We start from the raw sequence: 26,433 nt of genomic DNA on the forward strand, positions 1-26,433 counted from the left end.
CCATCATCTCCTTCTCTTATACGACCACACGTTTCATCTTAAATCAGGCTTTTCCTTCACACACACATATGCAACCAGTCACGTTTAACAGCAGCAGCAGAGGAGAAAATTTTTGCAACTCAAATCATCAACTCACACACTCGCTCGCATGAAAAATAAATAGGAAGAAGGCTTGAAGTTCCTATACTAGAAATTACCAAACAAAGATAGCGAAGGGAAGAAGAAATCACACCTTAAGCTGAATAGGGGAGGCAAAATCTGATACATCATGTGGAAAAAGGAAGACCAAAGCTAGCAAAATCAAAACAAGAATAAAAAAGAATTATGGATAGTAGCTCAGTCTAGTATTTCAACTTTCATGCATCAGCTCCCACGCACCAGCAATGATGTAGCCGTGAATGGAGAAGGCAAATCATCAAACGAGGAAGACAACTGGGTGACGGCAAGCGCGCTATTGTCACTGGCTAGAGGATAAGACCATGGAGAGGAAGATGATAGGAAAGGATTTTCGGATCTGAGGTTCGAAGCTACTAGAATCGAGAGAAAAAAAAATCTCCAACTGTCTCTCCCTCTAGTTTAGAACGCGTGTGCATTGCCGAAAAAGAGAAGAAAAGAAGAGGAAAAATGGAGAAGACTTGATCTGAGGCAAAACGGAGAGAACTCACCGAAAAAATTGAGAAAGAACAAAAGGAGATAGCAACCATAAGACCACCTCAGTTGAAGGATCCAGAAATATTTTTTTCCCTTCTGCGTGCGTCTGACAGAGAGGGAGGAAAATAAAAATATAAATATTAGAAAATTACAAAATTTACAAAAGAAGACACAGTATTTTCCTCTAATAACATAAGAGAAATGGGCATTTTTTATAATTTGTTCCAAAATTTTAAACTAATAAAATTTAAGCTATCAATTAAAAGAATTTAAACTCTAAATTTTTAAATAAACTATTAGTATAAGTTTCACTAAGTCATCACTTTTCATTTACTATAAAATTAATTTAAATAAAATATAAATTAAAATAATATTTTTATTTTTTTATATTTTAGGATTATTGCACATGCAGTCACGTTAAAAATATATAAAATATAGTAATGTGCTAAAAATAATCATTTTATATCATCTCAGCAACGCTGGATTGCAACTCACACACACACACACACACACACATACATGTGTGGGTGTATTTTAATTACAAAGGCAAGCCCAGCAGCTAGAGTACTTTGAAATTGTTCGTCTACAGGGGTACTGGCAACTAGTTAGTCATGCCAATAGAAATAGTATAAATTACCTTTACATGCCACGAACTATAAGTGTGTATATATATGTAATATATAGTATAGTCTTGGAACCTGATTTAGAGATGAACGCGTAGGCGTGGATGTGTGAAATCATCAAGGTAATTAGCAATAACGTTTTTGTTTGCCCTGATCTCGGAGAAGTCGGCAATTAATGGCACAATGGCATGCTGCATGCCAACGTGGTGCATGCGTCTACCAAACTTTTTCTAAGTCTGAACTAACAATTCAGCATTCACCTCACTCTTGGCAGATAGAACATGTAAAAAAAAAAAAAAAATCCCAAAATTGAACTCTTGGGTTTTTTCGTGATACAGTTAGTTTAAACACAAAAAAAGGGAAATATATTGTTAAAAAAAAGGAGGAAATATATTTGCTTGCAGGTTAGGAAAATGTCTAATGCCTTTGACGGATTTTTTTTCGTCTGTCCTTTCTTTTTTCACATCGCCATCCTTTTTCTGGTATTGTCAAATTTTTTTCTTACATTTTTTATGTAATTCCTTGGCACTGCTAGCCTTGTTTTTTTTTTTTTAAAAAAGCTCTCTCAATCAAAAAATTAAGATATTTTTAATTGAATCTTATATTTTGAGAAATTAATATCATTCTATATCTACCCTTATTCAATGAGATATTTTATTTTAAAATAAATATAAAGTAATTTATTTATTATAAATACTTTTATAAAAAATACATTAATTGTATTTTAAAATATTAAAAATATTTTATATTTTTTAATATTGAACTTTTCAAAGAATATTACAATAAAAAAGACGTATCCTTCATGTAAAAGGAAGAAAAAAAAATAAAAGGACACATTATACACACAATACATAAGATTTCAAGCTTATCTTTTATTTTGAAAACATGATTTCTCGGGTCCATTACATACTCCAAATCAATTTAAGTAGTCGAAATAACATGATGATATTTCTTGTGGCGACGATTTTCTTTTCAACTGGTCAATATAGGTAAATTTAACTGGACATTGGTTTGCATGAAGTATGATAGTTTTTATTTAATTGTTAAATATGACATTAACGATAGCATGATTTAATTCTAAAAATGGAAAGAAGTGCTTCCATTTCCATATTTTAATGCTTGCCACAAAAAAATGGTCAAATGATATTATTAGGACATAATCTTATAGAAAATCCGCCTTTGAATTGAAATTGAAATAAACGTTAAACTACGTTTAAAAAAAAAAAAACTGTTATGAGTATATGACTTGTCATCGTGTCGAAGGGATGGCATAATTTTACTGCAAGCCAAAAGGAACCAAAAGATTAAAAAAAAAAAAGGAATTTTTTATTTTTATTCTTATTTTACTGGGTGCGTGCTGAAACTAGTGGGTTCTCCGAGTCTAAACTCTAAACCTAGTGCCTGGAAACTTAATCAGGGGTTATAAATAACAGCCATTCTTCAGTGTTTTCGGTGTTCCCGTAAACAAACTGCTTGCAAGTCGCCACTTCTTCATCTTTCACTCGCTTTAGATCTATGGCTACCATCCAAAGTATCAAGGCAAGGCAGATCTTCGACAGCCGTGGCAATCCTACCGTCGAGGTTTAAATCTTTCCTTATTCCCAGTCCTTCTTCGCCGCCATCTTAATCTTTACGATTTTGATCATTTCTAGGCGTCCGATCTGTTCTTTAACAGTCACCGTCCCTACCATCCTTTCTTTCTGTCTTCCTTTACTTTCGCAGTTTGTTGGTCGTTTCCCCCGATTCAGCTCGATTATTTAATGTAAATGATTCCTCGGAGTTATTTTGAATGCTTTGAATTCACTTGAGTGGACAGTCATTTAAAAGCCTGAATCGAATGTTCTCATCTTGCTTACTTTGTTTTAATTTGTCCGTGAGAAATGGTTTTTGTTACTGAGAAGCCTTTTAGGCTTAGATCATCAGAAATTTTCATAACGTTGTTGATTGCTACAGGTAGATTTGAAGTGCTCCGATGGTACCTTTGCTAGAGCTGCCGTTCCCAGCGGTGCTTCCACTGGTATGCTTTAACCTGGTTTACCTTTTGTCGTGGGTCGCGTTGGTTTTTGACAGTGTGTGGGCATGTGTGCGTCTTTTCTTTTCCGTGCTCTGAACGGAAGATCGTTTCTCTTGTCATCTCTACTGATCTGTGATGTTAGAAACTTTGCAAATTTTTTTATTGTTTTTCATTTTAATTTTTAATTTCAATCTCATTCCGTTCAAGCACTTTATATCGCTTGACTTTAGTCATTTTAGATACTTACATTTAATGGTATTTTGCTTATTCTTATGTAAACAACCGATTTTATTCAGGGATTTACGAGGCTCTTGAATTAAGAGATGGAGGATCTGATTATCTCGGTAAAGGTGTATCAAAGGTAAGTCTCGAACCCTGCACTAAAAGTGTGATAAATTCCTGCAGCGACATATCTACATGTATCATGCTTACTTTGTTTCCCCCCTCAATTAGGCGGTTGATAACGTGAACAAAATTATCGCGCCTGCATTGATTGGCAAGGTTGGTTAAATTCTTTTCTTTTAGTATTGCTATTTCGGTATTTATAAAGTATGCCCCTGATAACTTGTGTAGCAGTCTTGTGATAGTCTGATTATGGTCTTCTAGTACATCAGTGGAGGATTTTAGTAGATTTGTCTGGCATAATCTCACGCCACTGTTACCCTGTGACAACGGACAGGACCCGACTGAGCAGGTTGCCATTGACAATTTCATGGTTCAGCAGCTTGATGGAACTGTTAATGAATGGGGTTGGTGCAAACAAAAGGTGCTTAATGGATCATATTTGTTACTTTACATTCCTCAATATAATTCTAATTGTTAATGCAACTTTTGTTTGTTTGTTTGTTTCAGCTTGGAGCAAACGCCATATTGGCAGTGTCTCTTGCAGTCTGTAAAGCTGGTGCTAGTGTCTTGAAGATTCCTCTTTACAAGGTATATGATGCTTGAGCTGTGAGAGTAACTTGCCACATGTGAAGTACACGAGTGGATCATTATAATGAATATTTTCCCCTGAGAGAGCTAGCATCTTATGCAAACTTATATTTTTTTTCCTATAACATGTAATGCTATGGATTGACCAAATCCATACTTATGAGAAAAACAATTAGATCTGGTCTACATTTTTTGAGTGTGGGGGGGCCAATGTAATGTATTTCAATATCTTGCACTGATATTGCCATGCCTTTTTATGCAGCATATTGCAAATCTTGCGGGTAACAAGAAGTTGGTGTTGCCTGTTCCCTCTTTCAATGTCATTAATGGTGGATCACATGCTGGAAACAAGCTTGCCATGCAGGCATGCTATCTGAACTCTGCTTCTCTTTTTCAGTTTGCACTAGAGAGAGAGAGTGAGTTTATATGCAATGAGTATCTTATCCTTTTATATGCATAGGAATTTATGATTCTTCCTGTGGGAGCATCCTCTTTCAAGGAAGCCATGAAGATGGGTGTGGAAGTATACCACCATTTGAAGGTCCGTTGGAGTGAAATGTATTTGCCTCTCAAAAAAAGTGTGCTTAATGCTTTCCATATGCTTTGTTTTGTCAATATAAGTTGATGAATAATCCATTCCTTTTATAGTTCTCAAGATTTAAGCCTTTGTTATCCAGCTTTATTAGGGTCCTGTTACTATAGTTTCGGATCATCTGTTGTTTTTCTTTACACTTTCTACTTATATCTGCTTTTGTCCCTGTTGATTTTCATCTTTCATGTAAATTTTTACTGCTGTTTTTTATTAGCCAATTATGGCAATCATGCTATGTCATTTCAGGCTGTCATTAAGAAGAAGTATGGTCAAGATGCAGTGAATGTTGGCGACGAAGGCGGCTTTGCTCCTAACATCCAGGTCTACACAGCCACAACCTCCTTTTGATCTTTCACGCATATATAACTTGGATCCGTGATTAGTTGTTGGTCGCTCACTGACAATAGCATTTCTTGTGAGTGTTCAGGAGAACAAGGAAGGACTGGAACTGCTGAAAACTGCCATAGAGAAAGCTGGCTACACAGGAAAAGTAAGTTTTCTTATTATTGTCCTACTTTAATTCTACTTATGGTTCTTTAAACTTTCTTAATCGCTTCATTTCTGAGAATTTGACAATTTTCTGTTATATTCTTAGGTTGTCATTGGAATGGATGTTGCTGCTTCTGAATTCTACAAATCAGACAAAACATATGACCTGAACTTCAAGGAAGAGGTGAGCTCATGGTAATATGTAAAACACTGAAGTGTGGGGTAGTTGAAATTTAAGTTCTGCTCACTCAATTTTACTTTGAAGATTCTACATTCTCCCTGTCCCTATAAGGTGTTTTTAACTTAATTTCGGATACTAATAAAAGTTCATTATTTTGTTGAAAGCACATAAGCCTACAACACATCTTAAATTTTGCCGGAAATAATGTCACAATTAATATCAAAGTACACAATTAATATCTCCTCCTTTTCAAGATAAGGGCAAAACTGTCTAATTACTTAAATATCATGACACCTCTTGTATTAAGGACAGAATAAGGTTTTAGAAAACACCCTATATGGGAGCACCTTGGTAACCAAAATTATGGTTAACACACGAGGTGTTGGTCACCTTGTACAGGCTCGAGAAATGGGAACTTAACTGTGATGTAGCAATAATTGATGGATAAAACAGAAGTTTCTAATATATTTCATTTCTTGATATTTCAAGTTGCTGTCTGCGCCTAAAGGTTTGTCTGGCTTGTGTCATACCTTTTTTCATGGAAATAAGATATGTTTGTTGCCCGTTTATCCAAAAAAAGGGTTAGGGCCTTTTTGGCAACATCTTTTCAAAACAGTTTTTTCTAAAAAACTAGAAAATGAAAAAACGTGTTTGAAAATGTGTTTTCTGTTACCTGTTCTGAAAAACAAAGAAGTTAAAAGTTATTCTGCAGAACTAAAAAACCAGAACATCTTTTGGATGTTTTGTTTCTTTTTGTTCTGCAAAACTAGAGAAAATGTGGAAAATATCATGCTTTCATTAATGACAATTATGTTAGTAAAATAAATTATTCATTCACCCTTTATTTCATCAATTTAGATATGTTTTTAAATATAATAATTCAAACAGATTTTTTTTTTCCCATTTTTTGTTTCCAAAAATTGTTTAGAAAAACTATTCTACAGAATTATTTTGAGAACATGAAAACAGAAAACAGAATCAAGCCCGCCCTATATTTGTTCTCATCTTTCTCCTGCTTGGTATTATGTGTTCGCATGTCTGACTGCTTGAGAAGATCATTAACAATCGATGCTAATATAAACAAATAATCCAATTTGGAAGGATCTCGTGTTAATGGTGTATGGTTTACTGTTATTCCTTTGTAGATATGTGCCGGTTTAATTTTATTTTTGCATTCTGTTTCACATGCAGAATAATGATGGCTCACAGAAGATCTCTGGGGATGCTCTCAAAGATCTTTACAAGTCCTTTGCATCAGAGTATCCCATTGTTTCAATTGAGGATCCTTTTGATCAAGATGACTGGGAGCACTACGCCAAGCTAACTGCTGAGGTCGGAACCAAAGTACAAATTGTTGGTGATGATCTCTTGGTTACCAACCCGAAGGTTACTAATGACTGAACTTTTTTTTTTTTTAATTGAGTTTACTTGGGTTCGGAGGGGGTGGTCTTTGTTGCATTAGGACTTAATGACAGAGCAGAATGACTAGAAGTTCATCTCAGAAGCAGTGGCGAGATCTTAAGTATAAGGATCGTTTTGATTGACTGTCTGTATCTCTCTCTCTTTTTTTTCATCTAAAATAAACAAAACAGAGGGTTCAGAAGGCGATAGACGTAAAAGCCTGCAATGCACTTTTGCTCAAGGTAATGATCTACTTTTCATTCTTTTAGGTCCAAGTCATTGGAACCTTCTATTGGTGCATGTATTATTTACTGAGATACACATCCGGTTGACACAATCCTGAGACAGGTTAATCAAATCGGATCTGTGACTGAAAGCATCGAAGCTGTCAGGATGTCCAAGAAAGCTGGATGGGGTGTGATGGCCAGCCACAGGAGGTTTGTGCTTTTCCTTGAAATGCTAGTGACTATTGAAGTATAATTGCTTTCTGTTGCAAGCTTATAATGCGCTAGCTTTTGAGACTTTTTTTTTTATGTTCTGCCTGCAGTGGAGAGACCGAGGACACTTTTATTGCTGATCTTTCTGTTGGTTTGGCCACGGTATAATCTTATTCCATCATTCATAAAAGTTGTCCTAGTGGTTCCTGAAGGCATTGTCCCAAATTCCAGATTAACTTTGTCATGATTTGTTCTTGGCCAGGGTCAAATCAAGACCGGAGCTCCATGCAGATCAGAGCGTCTTGCTAAATACAACCAGGTTCGTGATGGTCATATGCCCTAGTTGAATATTAGTTACTCGACGGTCTCATTTAGTTGGCTAGCCTTTTTGTAAATGTTGACTTTATTTTGTCGTGGCAGCTCTTGAGAATTGAGGAGGAGCTTGGTTCTGATGCTGTCTATGCTGGAGCATCCTTCCGCGCGCCTGTTGAGCCCTACTAAGTTTTTAAGCTGAGAGATATGTAGCATTGCATGAGTTAGGAGCAGTGCCGGTATGGTTTCAGTTGTGTGATGAATAAGATTATAGTTAGAAAGAGAGTGCCACTCTTGTTTACAGGAGTTTTTTGCTAATAATTCTTGAATTTTGATTTCCGGAGCAGATACTGTATTTTGCTAATTTGCGAGTTGGTTAATGTCAAGCTTCTTGATATTTGGACTGTGTCTTTTGTTGCCTGCATTATAATCCTCTTCACCATGTACCCACCAGATGTCCGGCTAGGGACGCGACTTTGCGGCATCCGTACTCCATGTCTACGTTTTTAAATTAACGTAGCGGTGCAGAAAAATTGTGGTAAAGGACAATCCTCAAAATTTTGTAATCAAGATTTAAAAGTTTTACTTTACCAAAAGAGAAAAGATAAAAGTTTTAATAGAGCCGATCTTAGTGTTAAATATAGTTTAAATATAAGGCAGATGTGATTTTTTTTAAATTCTTTTTAACCATACCGTTCATTAATTGCAATGAGAGTGAGATATTGGTATACTCTTAATTTTTATATAACATTTTATTATGATCATTTTAATTTTAATGGGGATAAAATTTAAAATTCACGTAACCATTTCTTAATAATTGTAAAGTTGACTTTGTATATATTTAAATGGTATTGTTAATTTTTGAATAATTTATTTTTATTGGCGTTGATGTTGAATTATTATCTCTTAGAAATATGTAATTAGATTGATGTAAAATTATTTGCAAAAACCTTAAAATAATTATGTGACATTTAATGACCGATTAGAGGAAATAAATGAGAGAGAAAGTATATAATTAGATTTGGAAATCACTGTTTCTAAAGTTTCAAATTCAAATGATTGTGATATTAAAAAAATGTAAGATTTTGGTAGATAATTTTATATACTTAATATATTTTTATTCAATTAAATTAAAAAAAATAAATTTTAATATATTAATAATATTAATATTAATGATAAGGGTTTGTTTAAGAATAAATAATCTATGAAAAAAATACACTCTTGTTTTATTTGAATATATAAAATTAAATATATAAACTTTTCTCAAAAAAATCCTCAATTCAAAAATATGAAAATTAAATATCTGGTTTCGAAAGAAAAATTGAATTAATAACAATTAAATTTTTGGCAATTCTTTTTCTTGAAAATGAGTTTGAAATATCAATTTAAATAATTATAAATTGAGAATGGATTCTCTCTTGTAACTATTATGTGATGGCTAGGAAGTGGATAAATTATCATATTATTTAGAGTAAATAGGCTTAATGGTCATGAAAAATATAGTTTTCATTGATTTTTGAATATTTTAAAATATGGTTTACTTGCAAAATTAATAAGAGGTGATTTTTTTTAATCCATAGAACAAATATATTATTAAAACACTTTAGATAAACTGATTAATGAATATATCTTCTATGATTAACTAAATAATTCAAACATTTAACTAACTAAATCAAATCCTCGCATACACGCTCATCTTATCTCTTCCATTTTTACAATCGTTCCTTCCCTTTCTTGGTGGGCAGAGGAATCAAGGTATTATTCACATATTATTTTATTATCCTAACAAATGCACTCTCTTGTAAGAGATGACCTAACATGAATAGTTCAATTTTGTGTCTCTGTAAGCGAGTCTCATTGATAGGTTTCCTTGAGTGAAGATGAATGTAAACCCAAAACTTTTATTGTAGAAGGGTATTTGATTCTCTGTGATAAATTAAAATATTCATAATTTTTTATAGATTGTGTTTGATCTGTTTTGGATAAATATTTTTTTTGTTTTTGATTCACGATAGTATATCAGTGAGATACAATTGTATATCATTGATTTGTATATCACTGATTAACCATATCAATGAAAACTTATCAACACCTTTTGGAATATCTCCTTTATCTAATTACAATTAATTCCAAAAGCTAAGGTAATTAAGAGAATAACCCATATAGAGATTACCATGTTTGTAATTTGAGAAATGGAATCCTATGGTTTTCATAATTTAAAATAAGTCAAAACACATTTATTAAACCTTTAATTAAAGTAAAATCATGTTATGAAAATATGAGATATCTCAAAAGAGTGAAAGGAGTTAAAAAATCTCACAATGTTGAAAGCAGAGTAGTGGGCCACAGCTAGTCACTCTCTGTGTGACGCGTCATGACATATTGCACGCTCATGATAGAAAATTCTACTATCATTTGACAATAGAAATTGAGCAACTTTCGACATGCTCTATTTCTTTATCCAACATCCAAGTGAGATGATTTAGGTGTTTATGGAAAACTCTTTACGTAAACTAGCTAATGTTATGATTTTTACATCCAAATCAAGTTGCACTAGAAAGTTAAACATTCAAATACATTTTCACAACTTTTCTCAACTTTCACAACAAAAAAGGTGTCCCAAACCCTATATAAGTGCCAAAAGGTCATTTATAACACCCAAATCATATTCATTGAACCTAAGATTACTTGTACAACACACCACATGCATAATTACACAACTATGTCAAAATTTCACTCTTTGACCCCTTTAATACCAAAAATAAAAAGTGAAGGTTTTAGCATTGTATTTCAAAATAATATTCACCACTGCAATCAAATGAACATTCATATACTTGCATTAGTATTTTAGTCCTATCAACTTTTATAATTTATTATAAACATCTCAGGGCTCAAAATACAAATCAGACATCGCAAACAACTATATAGTGTAAATGTAAACAAAATGCATCCTAATTGATAATATTAAGTCTATTACACAAAATAAATAAATCATAGAGGCATTACACTAGAAATATACTGATTCTTAAGCCTCCCAAGCTTTTTTTCTCTCTACATTAGAGCTAGAGCTTGTAAAATTTAAAAAAGAAGGGCAAGTCTAGCCACTTTGTAATCAAGGGAAGCCTACCTTTTACAGTTGCATATTAATTGAATAAACACATGAGACTGAAATTAATTTTCTCAAAATATACACTAATACGTATATCACGGATTATCATTTCTCAATTAACTCATTATTATCTAAATCATAAGGTACATTGTCACAAGATATACAAACATGTGACAATGATGCAATATATTAACATGAATTGCCATGAACTTAATAATCGTATGACACGTCATATAATCACATGCACGATCAAACCATCCTTATTTCTTTTGACTGAAACCATGGGCTACAATACCAAACAGGGCTCCTTTCATGTAATTGGACTACCTAAGCACATTAATTGTGAAGTGTGCCCGGCCAGAGATCAATGAACTCATTCTCAGACTACGGTTTTTCCTACTCTCGAATCTCTAGGGTATCACATATCTAAGCTAATCTTCTTGATAAACTAGTGAAGATAACTAGGCTTTAATCTCTCAACAAACTGTAGGATATGACTATATCCTTTGTACTGAAAGGCAGTCGAAAATACCATATGAGTTTTTATCTACTCCTCTTTTTAGGCAACCCACCCACTGATCATGCTATGTACGATGCTTACTCATTTTCACAATTTCATTTATTATTATCACATTAGGCTCACAATAATACGCTATCCAAGTGAGCATTTATATTATTTTCACAAGTGTACTTCACTTTACTCTATCATCAAATTTTCCATCTTTACAAAAATCATCACATCAAATAACATGACAATTCCCATCCCACAACATGAATGTTTTCTTAGTTTTAACAAAATCACTTTCACTTCAATTGCAAATTTCAAGTCAAAATTAGCCAATCATCAAGGCTCATGATATGCTTTCACATTCAAAGTCAAATCATATATGCCAACATACATATTTCACAATTTACAATCAATTAACAACAACTAATTAAAGTAGGATTTTCAAGGTTACCTCAAATTTTTGAGAAGTTAAAGGTTTACCGTTCAATAACTAGCTTTCAAGCTTTATTTTTTAAGCCAAAATAGTGTCCAAATGCTCAATCTATAATTAATCAATTCTAAATTTCGTCAACAATGTTAAACACACATTTTCAACTTTCATTTTTCGCTTCTAAAATTTTCAATGCCTATATTTCTCACATTTAGACTTATCCATTGGGTTTGTTAACTATCTTTAACTCCCAATATTATTAATAAGCCATTAAAATTTCATTAATGGCATTACAAATCTTTCGACAACCCTTATTAAGGCCATTTTTGCATATTTATGGTATTTACCAATGAACAACCTTTAAAACTATTAATACTTAATTTAAATACTATAAACAACTCTCTTTAATAATTTAAATACTCTAAATAATTCTCTTTAATTCTATTTGAGTCAATAAGTTCAAACCCATAATTTATATGGACTAAAAATCATCATCTTAACTCAAATCTTAATTCTAATCTCCATTAAAAATGAAAGAGAGAGGGAGGAAATGAAGTATAGGATACTTACCTTGGTGATTACTAGCTCCAAAATGCTCCAAATACCTTTTACATGTGAACCCTAGAGCTTCTTGCTTGCCCTTCATTTTCTCTCTTTTCTCTTCTCTCATTTTTAGTCCGTTTGTAATCAATTTATCAGAGATTTTAGCTATGCGGAACGGCCCATGTAGCCCACACAGTATGTGCCACGGCGCATGGCACAGAGGAGCCCTTCTCCTTCTAATTGTCATCTGTGTGCCACATTGGACGTGCTGTGCATCACAACATGTGGCGAAAAGACACTTTCTTCATGCTTTCTTCTTCTTTCAATGCATAGATGGCCCCAACTTCACTTTTGACCCATAACTAGGGTTGAAAACACAATTGAATATAACTATTAGACTTTTTCAACCACACACCACACCAAAATACTTAATTACTATAATTAAACTCAATTAATTCCTTAGTAATTTAAGGATTAAAATTTGGGATGTTACACTTTTAATTTTATAGATATGGAGATGCTTAATTTCATCATTTCTTTCTCTGTTTTTTTTTTGAAAGAGGGTCAAATAAAGCTTTATTCTATCTTCAAATATTTGAAAGAAGATTTTCATCTAAAAAGAAAAAATATTTGAAAGAAGGTCATATTTATTGAAAAGAAGGTAGTTTTGTCATATAAAGGTCAACTAACTATTAAAATGGCTATAATGTAAAACATAATAAATGTTAGGTTGTTTATTAGGTTTGGTTTTATAAAACGAGTTATATATATAAAAACCTCTTATTTATCTAATGATTAGGAGGAGAGTAGTGTGTAGTTTACTTCCTATTTATCCAATGATTAGGAGGAGAGTAGCATGTAATTTACTTGCAACTCATTGTTTTTTTTTTAAAAAACTGTTGATAAACTAATTGTTGTTAATTTAATTTTTAAGGATTCAACTGTCATTCTCTCTATATTCAACTTTTAAGGTTTATCATTTTCATAAATTGAATTTCCCACTTATAATTTTTTAGAAATCAAATAAAATATAAAATTATTTCACATTCTCAAACAAGATCCTTTGTACTTCTTAAAACATGATCTAAAATTATTTCACACTTCTCTTATTCTTTTTTTCATGTTTTCATATTTCCTTCGCTTCTCACTCTCTTAATTTTCTCTCAAAATAAAAAAATGAATTTATTTTATATCAAAATTTCTTTTTATTATATAATTCAGTGTAGAGAAGAAAATATATAAAAAAAATAATTAGATATGTATAAACTACTTGTAAATTTAATTATATGTTACTCAAAATCTATACATACTGGTCATTTAAAAGAAAGAAAGAATAATTGAGAGCATGAAATGATAATACACATTGGGTCAATTGACGATATATACACTAATAGGGTAATTTGAAATTTAGAATTCTAAATATATAATAAAAAATTAAAAATCAATTTTGAGAGGAAAATGTCTCTTGATGAGGCTTCCTTATACTACTATCAAGGTAGAAAGGTAGAGGCAAATGCACGAGAATAGACTCATGCCATTGCAATAAAAATCACGATTATATTTCAATAAAATAAATTATAATTATAAATTATTTAGAATAAAAAAAGCTAAATAAGATAGTTGAATTATAGTTTTGCAACTAGAGGCAAGTATGAAAGTAAACCTGGTAATAGAATAAACTAAATTCAAGATATATGTATGAGAAAAATTATATAAAAAATCAGGAATGACATTAACTCTTGAGTTTTAATCATCTTAGCAATTGTGTCTCTTCTTTGCAGTGCTTGAGAATTAGCAATTGTGCAAGTGGAGAAAGAGACATGATCTTCACTGATCAGGTTCTAACGGCAGGAATGCCTCATTGCCAGTTCACTGTGGCCAAAAGCACGTTCAAATTTGGAAAGAAGCCGACTATAAGCTTCCCATTCCCACATCCTAACAAGGATGAACAAATAAAATACAAAATAAAAAATGCAGGCTGTGGGGTTCGAACCCACGCGCACTTATGTGCAGAAGATCTTAAGTCTTCCCCCTTAACCTCTCGGGCAAACCTGCTCACGCCGGAGAGTTTCCACACTTTATTAAATTAAATAGAAGACCATACATTCATACTAAAAGCATGCCTCTCATATCCACAAGCATACCTTAGCTTTCAAAAATTGCTTTCTATTTTTAAAAATAAAAAATTATTCGATTAAATGTTTCAAACTTAATTATTTTAATTTTATTTTTTAAAAATAAAAATATCTTAAAATTATTTTCATTTTTTTACAAAATATATTACATTTGATTATTAAAAAAATATAGCAAGCTTGATCAATTTTTTTTATAAAAACTATCATTAATCACTTGCAACTTTTTATATTAGCCTATTTTTTAATTTTAATATTATTTTTAAATTAATATGATCAAACAGATTTTCATTTTACTTTGTTAAAAATTTATTAATATTAAATAGAAGACCATACATCCTAAAAACCATACCTCTCATATCCACAAGCATACCTTAGTTTTCAAAACTGTTTTCTATTTTTAAAAATAAAAAATTATTTGATTAAATGTTTCAAACTTAATTATTTTAATTTTTTTATTTTTAAAAATAAAAACATCTTAAAATTATTTTCATTTTTTCCAAAATACATCACATTTGATTATCAAAAAAATATAGCAAGCTTGATAAATTTTTTCATAAAAACTATCATTAATCACTTGCAACTTTTATATTGGCCTATTTTTTTAATTTTAATATTATTTTTAAATTAATATGATCAAACCGATTTTCATTTTACTTTGTTAAAAAAATTCTAGAAATTTTATTACAATTTTTTTTCAAAAATAAAAAATAAGAACAAATATCAAATGCATCCTGAAGTTTTCAGAGAACCATAAAATCTTGTAGGGATGTTTCAGAAACCGTGTATTTATTTTTTTAAGAAATTATGATTATAACTGGACATTTTTCAAATATATTTTATAATTTTTATTGACTTTTTGAAAATAATCAGAATTTTTTAAAAAATAAATTTAAATTAATTGGAGAAGATATTTTGAATAATTCCTAAAAAAGTTGATAAAGTAGATGTGAGAGTATACCAGAAATTTGCCTAAACATTATTATAAAAATTTAAAATAATTAAATAATATTTTTTTATAAATAGAAATCCATGAAAATATCAAAAAATTTTAAAATAATTAAATAATACTCTTTCTATTTAAAAATGTAAAACATTTTTTAAAGAGTTTGATATTTAAAAATATAAAATATTCTTAGTTTTTTGAAGTGCAATCACTGTCTTTTTTTTTAAAGTGTTCATATTGATAATGACATTATATTTATTATACGGTGTTTGATAAAAATAAATATAAAAAGATAAGATTAGTTTGAAAGTAGTTAACTATTTTATTAGAGGGTAAAATTAGGTTAAAAATGCCTTATATTTTTTAATTGAGAGAGTAATAATTTTTTATTATTATAACTAAACATAAAATAATATATATATTTTAAAAATGATGCACTTTCATAAAGTCTCTAAATTTTCTAAGAATAATTTATTTTTTAATATTAAACAACCCAATACTAAAAGGATGAGCGCGCATTTGAGATTTTTATCTGTTTATTTCACACATCTTATTAATTATAGACAATAAACATAAAAATAATATTTATATTTAATATATTTTTATACAATTGAATTAAATTAAAATAAGTAAATTTTAACGCTGTAGATTTGTAATAATATGAATGAAAGGCAATAACGTCCTTTCAAGTTTGTCAAAGTTACAAAGACTTTCTTGTTGTTTTTAAATTTTGCATTTTAGTTCAATTTTTAATCCAATTAAAAATATTTTATTTCAGATTCTAAAATATTTTATTATATTAATAAAATTTTTTTGAAAATATTAAAATGATTAATTTGCCTTCCTAATCTAATATCTTCTCTCTCCTCATATTTTAAAAAGAATATCATGATTATATTTGTATAGTAAACATTTTAAAAGTATTAACATTAATAAATATAAATTATATTAAAAATAATTATTAAAAATAATAAAATCAACATAAATTATATTAATCAATTTATGCATTATATTAAATTTAAATTACTTTTTATGATAAATTTTGTAATTCTTTGAATTTTCATTCATGCACATTTGAAATATTAATTTTTGCTAATTTATATATTTACAATTTAAAAATTACAATATAAATAGGTTTATTTATATGCATTTATTTTTTTAAAATTATATATTATAATTATTGTTTGAAAACTTAAATGGCTCTTCAACAACATGATAATAGAGAGTGGTATTTTTGTCCAAAATATATGATCTAACTATTAATTAACTTGGATGGATGAAAATACAATCTAAGAAAAATAATAATAAAATCCTACCAAAATATATAAATAATAATTAGGTGTTTCGAGTATTATAATTATTTTGAAGTTTCTAGGTACATTTCTTATATTAACAATTTTAGGTTAAATGATTTAAATTTTATTAAATTTATTTATTAAAAAAATAATAATGAATTTACATGAAAAGTTGTGATTTTTTATTTAATTTTTATAATTCACAAAATAAAATTTATACTTGTTTAAATAAAAGTTATAATTAATTATTTTTAAAATTTAGACTTTAATAATAAAAGAAATTTCATGTAAAAAGTTATGATTTTTTTATTCAATTTTTTTATTTAAAAAATAAAATTATGATTGCTTAAATAAAAATTGTTATTAATTATTTTCATAACTTGAATTTCAATAATAAAAAAAATTTCACATTGAAAATTGTAATTTTTTATTTAATTTTTTATTCTCATAATCAAGTTGTGGTGGTTTAAAAAAAAATTGTGATTGGGATTGATTATTTTTAAAATTTATTTATCAATTATAAAAGAAATTTTACATAAAAATTGTGATTTTTATTTAATTTTTACAATTCATAAAACAAGAGTTAAGATTGGTCAAACAAAAATTGTAATTGAAAAAATAAAAATAATTTATTATTTTATTTCAAACAATAGACAATTTAATCATTTAACTTAAAATTATTTATGTCATAAAGATACATAAAAACTTAAAAAAAAGTATGGTATTTCCATAGACATAATTATTCATTTAAATATTTCAGTGAAGTTTTCTTTTCTTTTTTTCTGTAATCTATATAATAGAAGGGAGTTATGTGCTATGTAAATTTTAATTTTAAAAAAGGTTTGTACAGGTTTTAAAGATAAAAAACAGACTTGTGTAATTAAGATAAAGTAGAGGGAAGAATAGTGATTTTATTCTAATAATATTAATAAAAAGAGCTTGCTATCTACTAAATAATATTTTTAAAAATTTATATGTTATTTTTTTTGAGCAAAAAAAATTTATATGTTATTATTTAGATGGAACTGAGCATGTTATATAAATAAGATTAAGCATACGAGTTTTTTTTTAAAGATAATCTAACGATTATATATTTTTGCAGTTCTATTTGTATATATCATATTAAATTAAAAATTTATTTTTATTTATATATATAAGATTAAATTTACGAGTTCATTTGATGATTATATATGTTTCGATCAACTACATTTGATGCTGGTAAAAAAAAAGATCAATTATATTTGATGATTATATGGAAAATAGAATATAGATATAGATAAAAGAAATAGACATGTAGAAATTGCTCATGACTTAATTACGAATTAATATTTTGCTGGCAAAAAAAAAATTACAAATTAATATTAATTAATCATATAGCCAAAGACGAGATAATTTCATAAACCCCATTTCTTCCTTCCTCATTCTCTCACTTACCCTCCGTTGAAGAAGGGATCTCTGTACTTGTTGAAACCAAACCCTAGCCAAAACAACACAGATTGTGAGACTCGGGCGAGCCACGCGAAGAAGGTGAATCTGTTATTTGCATTCGGCGATGGCGGAGCATTTGGCATCGATTTTCGGAACGGAAAAGGACAGGGTGAACTGCCCCTTCTACTTCAAGATCGGAGCTTGCAGGCATGGTGACCGCTGCTCCAGACTCCACACCAAGCCCACCATTAGCCCTACTCTTCTTCTCTCCAATATGTACCAGAGGCCTGATATGATCACCCCTGTCGTTGACCCCAACCAAGGACAAGCACTTGACCCCGACAAGGTTCAGGATCACTTCGAGGTTCGAATTTCGTTTTGCTTTGTATTTGGATGATGATTTTGCCTTTTTGTTGATATTGACTCTTCGCACTTTCTCTTATTACTGTTAGCATCTGAAATCGGCAATTCTGGCCCTAATAAATAACATTTTTAAGTTCGAAAAATGTCGGTGCGTGAGTGCAGGATTTCTATGAAGATCTATTTGAGGAGTTGAGCAAGTATGGTGAAATTCAGAGCTTGAATATTTGCGATAATTTGGCCGATCACATGGTATACCTTTTCCTCTTAATTTTTTCAGCTTGTTTCTTCTCCTATTTCTCTCTTTATGGTTGTTTATGTAATACTGTTAATTTCGTTGGTCAGGTTGGCAACGTATATGTTCAGTTTAAAGAGGAGGACCATGCTGCTAATGCACTGATGAATCTGTCTGGTAGATTTTATTCAGGTTAATTTCCATCTTCATTCCTTTTCGCTTTTCATTGTTTTATAACATGTTAGCTTTCTCCTGCTAGTCCTTATGGTTGATTTCATTTCCGATTGAAATTGCTTTATCATGGACATAATATCACAAGAGTTGATCCAAGTGGCATGTGTTGCTAGTAGTAATGCATTTGATTGGGAATGTGCTATTGCATATGATTGATACTTCCCTAAAATTATCATTTGTTTGTTTAGTTTAGTGATCTTAGGAGTTAACTCTGATTAGGGTACATATTACAACAAGACATATCTTACTAGGTGTAGTTTGCTATATTGATTGCAAGACACCACTGTGTTTTATCAGCAATCAATTTTTTGGATGTTTTTTTAGCCAAAAGATCTTGTTCAATAACTTTATTGAGTGTTGTCTTTGTTTTGCCTCTATCTCTCTTCGCATGACTCCAAAGTTCATCCTCATCGTTGTCTCTAATGGTCTTTTTTGTATATGACCAAACTATTTTAAATGATTTTCTATCATTTTCTCTTCAACAGATGCCGCACCAACTCTTTCATATATGATTGTTATGAGTCTTATCGTTTCTTGTACGCCGACACAACCGTCACAATATCATCATCTCTGCCATCCCAATCTTATGTCCTTGTTATTCATTTGAAACCTAACATTCGCTATTATATAACATATCTGATTTTATAGCAGTTTGATAAAACTTCCTTTTAAGCTTATTAGATTTGTATTAAAGGAACCATTTTTTGTATGGGTTTCAGGCACTACCTATTTTCCCCTAGAAATATAATTTAGCTCTTTGTATCATTTGTGACCTAACATGACTGGGAGTTGGTCTTAATGGTCGGACTTTTGACTGGTTTGAGTCATTGTATGGGTGAGGCTCAAGAATCAGGAAGAAAGTAAAGGTAATGTTCACGGTAGATTTTATCTGGACGTGGCCAAATCTGATGAACTGACCATGCTATTCTTGTGGGACTAATTTTCTGTGGGAAGGGTTTTTGTGCTCTAGGTTTCCCATTATATTTGTCTCCTTTTGTCTTGACAGCTATTAGCATATCTTGTTCACCGTTATTGCAAGTTAGATAGGTGGGGATCAGTGCAGCATCTAGTCTAGTGTCTTGAGAATTATATCAATCATTGTGGGTATGCGTTCAAGTTTCAACTTTCCTATGCTTTGTATTGATCATATATGTATGTGAGTATCCTTTCAACTTCTCCATGCCACGCCTTGGGTTTTTATCTATCCCTTTGTCTGTCTCAGTATTCTGCTTAATCCCCTATTATATATATATATATATATATTTTAATATTCTTGCTTGCACCTGATATTCATGACTAACAGGGATGCATTATTACTATGGTTAACAAGTCTGGTTAGTTTGCTTGCTCTCCCCTGCATCTATCTCTTGCAGTATTCCCTGTAGAAAGAAGGCATGGTTAATGCCATGTTAGAATTGTTCCTAGCAATGGAAATTGGAATGGTGTTTTTGTTAGAAGTGTTATATTGTTAATACTTGCAGTTTCTCCAACATGTGGTGATTGTCACTGGCAGGACATAAGCATGTGTAGATTATTATTGCCACGCTTAAATGGCCTTTTTTAAATCATAAAATGAAACACCGAGTGTTATGTGTGTTATGATTGAGGCATCTATTTACCACTTCAAACTGTTGCTACATTATTACTACAAAACTTCCAATTCTTAATGACACCACCAGGGCGACCCATCATTGTTGACTTCTCTCCTGTGACGGATTTTCGAGAAGCTACTTGTAGGCAGTATGAGGAAAATGTTTGCAATCGCGGTGGCTATTGCAATTTCATGCACCTGAAGAAGATTAGCAGGTTGCCCTTTCAGCATAGTGCGCTTCACTTTCCAAACATTTGTGGAACTGGCAAGTTAGTTTTGATTGTCTCTTTACACCCTGCTTTTTTTTTTATTTTAGGGAGTTGAGAAGGCGATTATTTGGGAGAAACAGGCGATGGCAAGGTCGTGGGGGAAGTAGAAGCAGGAGCCCTCCCAAGCATCGTAACCATGATGACCGTATGCATTCTGGACGCGGTTCTGGTAGAAGAGATTACGACAGACATCATGGCCACCATGGCAGGAGCAGGTTGCCTAGGAGCCGTAGTCCTCGGAGAAGAACAAATCGAAGTAGAAGTCCTGTGGGAAGAGAGAGGAGTCCTGTTAGAGAAAGTAGTGCGGAAAGGAGAGCTAAAATAGAGCAATGGAACAGGGAGAAGGAACTGGAAGAATCTGGCAACAAGGATAACAGAAATGGTAATGATAATGAACAGGGTGTTGCGCAGAATGGAGGCGAATTTGATGATCATCGAGTATAGTGGCAGCACCGTCACTGAGGCCAGAGAGATTATGACCCTGTAGTCAGTGTGGAGAGGAATCTGGTCTTGTACTGTTTGCACGTCCAGTAAGCTTAGTTTTTCATGAGTGTCCTAATTTGAATTGTTCAGATTTTTAGTTATAATAGTTTGTAATATCTATATTTTTGCAAGTCGTGTTCGCACCTAGAAGGAATAGATAAAGTTCATTTTCCGTATTTTTTCAAATCCCAACGTCATGTTTGGAATTTATGTCTAATTTTTCAGGAAAATGGATAAAGGCAGGGGAAGGATGGTTTCATTAAGGGTGAGCAAAATTAAACCTGAATTAAAAATCAAATTAATTTTTTATTATTTGATTTAGTCTATTTAGTTTCACAGTTTGATTTTGTTTTGTTTTTTTTTTATTTTTAAAAATATATTTCGGTTGATTTGTTTAATTTAATTAATAAAATTTAAAATTGAATAGATCAAATTAATTAAATTATCATATATATATGATTTATGAATTTATAGATTATATTTAGTTTATTAATTATTTTATTAATTTTACTTTTTTAATTTTATATTTAAATAAAAATAAATGTATTTTTTGATAAGTTGAAACTCCGACCCTCCATTAAAATAAATTATTATCACTTTATAAGTTTAATTTTATATATATGCTTAGTAGAAAAAATAACAAAATTGGTTTAAATTCAAATAACTCAATATGAAACTCAAAATTAAATTAATCGATTGAATGAATTATTAAATTTTGATTTAGTTTTTGTTTGGTTTGATTATTTTATTTCGTTTGATCCGATCTATATTTTTAATATTATTGGATTGATTGATTTTATACATTTTAATTCCGAATTGAACTGAGCTCAAGGAAAGGCCATATTGAGTCAAAGCTGTTTTTCATAAGCCTAACGAAATTTGAATTTTTTTTTTCCTGGTATGGGTGGTATAAATTGATTATTTAAAAAAATGTTTTAATAACCGAACGTACAAATGAAGGGGATACTATAGTACTGTTTGATTGAAGGGTCAAACTTGAGGATCAGGAGTCTCTCCTTTTCTTTTTCCTCCCTTTCCCTCCACTTCTTCCATCTACACCATTCAAATTTTTTTATTAAATAATTTTTTAAATAAAAAAATTAATGAATGATGGTGATGGGAGAAGTGAAGGGAAATGGAGGAAAAAGGAAGTGGAGGACCCCACTTCCCAAACTTGATGGGCCCGTAACAACCTAGCCAGTGACGTGGTTTTGGAAGCCTGGCAGAGAGTGGAGAATGTGTCGGAAGTCCATTTGGCCTTTTGTGTTGCCTAAGAAAGATGAACTGCTTTTTATTGATGCTTATCTAAATTCCTGAACTGCCAAATTAAATTGCATTGTCAAGAGCACCTCCTTAAAAATGTACATATAAAATGGAATTGATTCAGCTGACTTGGCCCAAAAAGAGATGAAATTGCTAGCTAGGAGGACTAGGATTCCCTCGGACTGAGGGAATCTTCCGACGGGAGGCAACTGAAATCTGGATGGCAAATTGAAAACTTTTAATTATTTTATTTTATATTTTTAAGTTAATGTATAAACATATCCTCAATGTTTTCACCCAGGGCACTTCATATCTTAAAATATTTTTTTATGCATGTTTACTCCAATATTTTTTATTTAATTACAATGTCGCCTTCTTGTTATCTCTTGACTTTGACTGTGTTGACCGTCATTTGCTTAATTGGCTTGCCACATTAGCAAGCCATGTCTAAGATTTTTTTTCCCCCATTGCCACATGTTCAGTTTGCTTCTTTGAACGTTTTCTCCCAAAAAAAAAAATTTCTCTTCCTCGTCCCAAAATCACCACTGAATCAGCTGCTCTTCCTCATCCCTAAATCACCCCCTCACCCTCACTTTTGGCTTGCTGCATAATCACGCACTGAGACCTCCGCTCGACAGTTGCTCTCCCAACATTAGATCACAGGGACAGAAATGGTCTGTGAACAGTGTTCAACAACTTTTAGGCGAAGGGGAAGAGGAGCCGAAGTATTGGCGCTTTCCAAAGCTGGGTTGGGTTTGATTGGTACAGGGACGGGGACAGGGGGCTTGATTCAATTGGTCAAAAGCTGGGTTGGGTTCGAGGGGTTCGATTATAGGTTCTATGATTTCTTGGTTCAATTCTAGGTTCTGGGTTCTTTGAAATAATTAGATCTGGAACAGAAATTCACCTAGATTTGGAAACAATAAAATCTGCTCGTCTCTCATTCGATTCTGAGTTTTTGGGTTTGATCAAAGGTTTCTAGCTTGTTCTTCAGCCCAAGTGAGCGACCTTATTGGGGATCTAGGTTTCTAAGTTTGATCGAAGGTTTCTGGGTCCTTTGATATTTCTTCTTCAGCAACAGTTAGATCTAATTTTGGGTTCGAAGGTTTAGGTTTGAAGATTGATTTTCGATACTTCATCTTCTTTGCCTATTTGTTAAAAAAAATTTATTTCAATTTGTTTATTTTGTTGTAAAATGTGGAGCTTGCTGGAATAATGTCGATTGTGTGGTAGTGGATTTGGGATTTTTGTGTAAATGCTATTATGGTAGATATGGGATTTTTGTGTAAATGCGGTTATGGTGAATTTGGAATTTTTATGTAAATGCTGGAATGTCAATTTTTAGATTTGATTTGTTCATCTATGTTTTGGTGGATCTTACTTTTTGGTGCTTGATTTCCCTTCTCGTTGCCTATCGAACTTGTGGCTTACTCGTTGCAGGAACAAGAAGCAAAACGGTTGAAGAGGAAGAAGAAAGCTTGATTTCTTTCAAATATGAGTTGGATTTTTTCTTTTCTTTTTTAAATTTTTAATTGTTAAAATAAGCCATGTGGCTGCCAATATGACAAATCAAGATAAGCTAACAGTCAACGTAGCCAAATCTTAAAGGGTGGGCAAGATTGTACCTAAATAAAAACATTAGGGTGAAATTACGTTAAAAAATATTTTAGAATATGAGATGGAAGGTGAAAACATTAAGAGCAAATTTGTATCTTGACCTTATTTTTCTATTAAAATAACTAGTAAAGTACCCGTGCGATACACGGGCTATATATAATAATTTTTTTAATAAGTGACATATTTATTATTTACGACGAACTAAAGTTTTTATAAATAAATGTCAATCTTGTAGGAAGATTTTTCTTAAAAGAATAACTTATAGTATATCATCTTTAATACTTCATATCATCATAAATATAGTGGGGCTATATATATCATTTTTAATGTTAAATATGCATATTAGTATTAAGTCAATGTAAAAACTAAATGAATATAGTGTGAATGGATACAATAAGCATATTCATAAAAATTTATAATTAATTAGACCAAATTATCGAAAACTTCCCTATAAACAACATTAGAAGTTTTATCTGTGGATTGACCATCCTCATTAAGAACCAATATTTTTAAATCTTCCTTACTTTGAACACGAGAAACAGCAACATATAACTGGTTGTGCATGAAAACAGGACGAGGCAAGTACAAACCGACATTACACAGGCTCTGACCTTGGCTTTTATTAATGGTCATTGCAAAAGCTAGCATAATAGAAAATTGCCTCCTTTTCAGAGTAAATGGAAACCTAGAGTCAGATGGACACATAGCAATACGAGATATGCATACTTTCATCCTTGTAGTTGACTAAGACATATCTTAGGCTTCAATAACATGTTTTCCAGTTCTTGTAACTATGAGACGTGTACCATTGCACAACACCATAGACTTATCAATGTTTCGCATCAAAATAATTAGGGCACCGACTTTTAATCTTATTTCTTGATTCGGGAGTCCTGACATCGTAATTGAATTTAGAAAATCTGTAGAGTACAAGTCATCGAGTGAATTTATGTCCCCATCATCTTTTACAATACTATCAGAACTCAAGTAGACAACTTCTTCTCCAGGGATCATGGATAACATGTACTTGTTTACTTCTTCAATCACAGCCAATGTAGGGGCTAAGATAGCCCTATCTCTAAAATATGAAGAATTATTGACATTGTTAAGAAAATTCAGGAAAGTTAAATCAACAATAGACTTTCTTGAATTTTCTAAACCATCCAATAACAAATTAGCTGGGATCTTAATATCCACGGATCCTTCATTAACTCCAGCCGCAGTCCTATCACCAATTGAGATAATCCAATCAGTGAAATTTTGAATATCACTGTTAGATGCTATAGTATTTGTTGCCATAAGTCTCATGTTTCTTGTTAATGTAAGAAGTTGACAATTATCCCATATGTATGAAGAGTTAATGGTAGCAAAAACAATCTCTTCTCTGGATCCACTTGGAATAACAGGAAGGATTTGCTTGAAGTCTCCACCAAACACGACAACTTTTCCTTCAAATGGAAGATTGGCAGCTAATAGGTTACTAAACTTTAGAATATCTTTTAAGCATTTATCAAGAGCTTCAAAACAAAACTTGTGCGCCATTGGAGCCTTATCCCATATAATTAATGACGTGTGAACTAATAATTCAGCTAAGTTACTTCCTTGTTTTATGCTACATATAGTGTCTTTTGTCACAGAAAGTGGAATGCAAAATTGTGAGTGAGCTGTTCGTCCTCCTGGAAGCAATAAAGAAGCTATCCCACTTGATGTTACATTGAGAACAATTTTACCTCTAGATCTTAATGAAGCAGACAGTGTCTTCTAAACATACATTTTCCCAGCACCACCATATCCGTAGAGGAAAAAAACTCCTCCTTTGTTAGATGCAATAGCACTAATGATTTTATCATAAATTGTCTTTTGCTCAAGTGTTAGTGTCTACAGCAACTTTGCCAATTCAGTAGACAACGCAACCCTATCATAATTTAGTTCGTTTCTTATTAGCCTGTTCTTACTTACATCCAAGCTTGACATGTCAGGTAAAGACATAGGCTCATAATTTGTGAAACTTTTTCCATTAGATTGAAGTATTTTCTCAATCTCAATCAATGTAAAGTTGCGTAAATCAGCATCATCTAATTGTAATCCTGTGAAAATATTGTTGTTACATTAGTAATATTGTTTGATAATTTATATAAACTTTATTACTACTATTATATTGTAGAAAAAAATTAAAGAATGTAAATGTAATTACTACATACCGTGGTGTCCAGTAATATTTCTTTTCCTGTACACAATATCATCTGATAAGAAAACCTATGTACTATCCCATACAACCTCTAGTCGAGAGAAAGAGTTACAAATAAGAGCAGTATAAAACAGCCTTCTTAAAAATTGTCCAGATGCCCATTGGCCTG

General features: G+C 31.3%; 3 protein-coding genes and 1 non-coding gene across 4 annotated transcripts; 2 read left to right on the forward strand and 2 right to left on the reverse strand.

Moving 5' to 3' along the window:
- Positions 1 to 2,697: 2,697 nt before the first annotated feature.
- On the forward strand, positions 2,698 to 8,041 carry LOC129319027 (enolase). Its single transcript, XM_054964061.1, has 17 exons — positions 2,698 to 2,855; positions 3,228 to 3,291; positions 3,585 to 3,649; positions 3,742 to 3,789; positions 3,968 to 4,054; positions 4,141 to 4,221; positions 4,484 to 4,585; positions 4,682 to 4,762; positions 5,060 to 5,134; positions 5,241 to 5,303; positions 5,409 to 5,486; positions 6,675 to 6,869; positions 7,076 to 7,126; positions 7,233 to 7,321; positions 7,432 to 7,483; positions 7,584 to 7,640; positions 7,742 to 8,041. Exons 1-17 carry the CDS (start codon positions 2,790 to 2,792, stop codon positions 7,820 to 7,822), a joined length of 1,335 nt encoding a protein of 444 aa, XP_054820036.1. The 5' UTR covers positions 2,698 to 2,789; the 3' UTR covers positions 7,823 to 8,041.
- A 6,154-nt stretch (positions 8,042 to 14,195) lies between these two features.
- TRNAL-UAA (transfer RNA leucine (anticodon UAA)) lies at positions 14,196 to 14,278 on the reverse strand. The gene has a single exon. It is a non-coding gene; the product is annotated as a tRNA-Leu (tRNA).
- Positions 14,279 to 17,995: 3,717 nt separating this feature from the next.
- Positions 17,996 to 21,372, forward strand: LOC129295151 (splicing factor U2af small subunit B-like). Its single transcript, XM_054933627.1, has 5 exons — positions 17,996 to 18,388; positions 18,550 to 18,636; positions 18,730 to 18,811; positions 20,533 to 20,659; positions 20,761 to 21,372. The coding sequence occupies exons 1-5, from the start codon at positions 18,149 to 18,151 to the stop codon at positions 21,155 to 21,157; spliced, it is 933 nt and encodes a 310-aa protein (XP_054789602.1). The 5' UTR covers positions 17,996 to 18,148; the 3' UTR covers positions 21,158 to 21,372.
- Positions 21,373 to 24,499: 3,127 nt separating this feature from the next.
- Positions 24,500 to 25,618, reverse strand: LOC129302125 (uncharacterized). Its single transcript, XM_054940804.1, has 2 exons — positions 25,008 to 25,618; positions 24,500 to 24,761 (listed from the first exon to the last, which is right to left on the reverse strand). The coding sequence occupies exons 1-2, from the start codon at positions 25,616 to 25,618 to the stop codon at positions 24,500 to 24,502; spliced, it is 873 nt and encodes a 290-aa protein (XP_054796779.1).
- Between the last annotated feature and the right edge of the window lie 815 nt (positions 25,619 to 26,433).

This window comes from Prosopis cineraria, unplaced genomic scaffold, assembly GCF_029017545.1.
Source record: "Prosopis cineraria cultivar Desert tree isolate PC_DT_omini unplaced genomic scaffold, ASM2901754v1 PC1, whole genome shotgun sequence".
NCBI lineage: Eukaryota > Viridiplantae > Streptophyta > Magnoliopsida > Fabales > Fabaceae > Prosopis > Prosopis cineraria.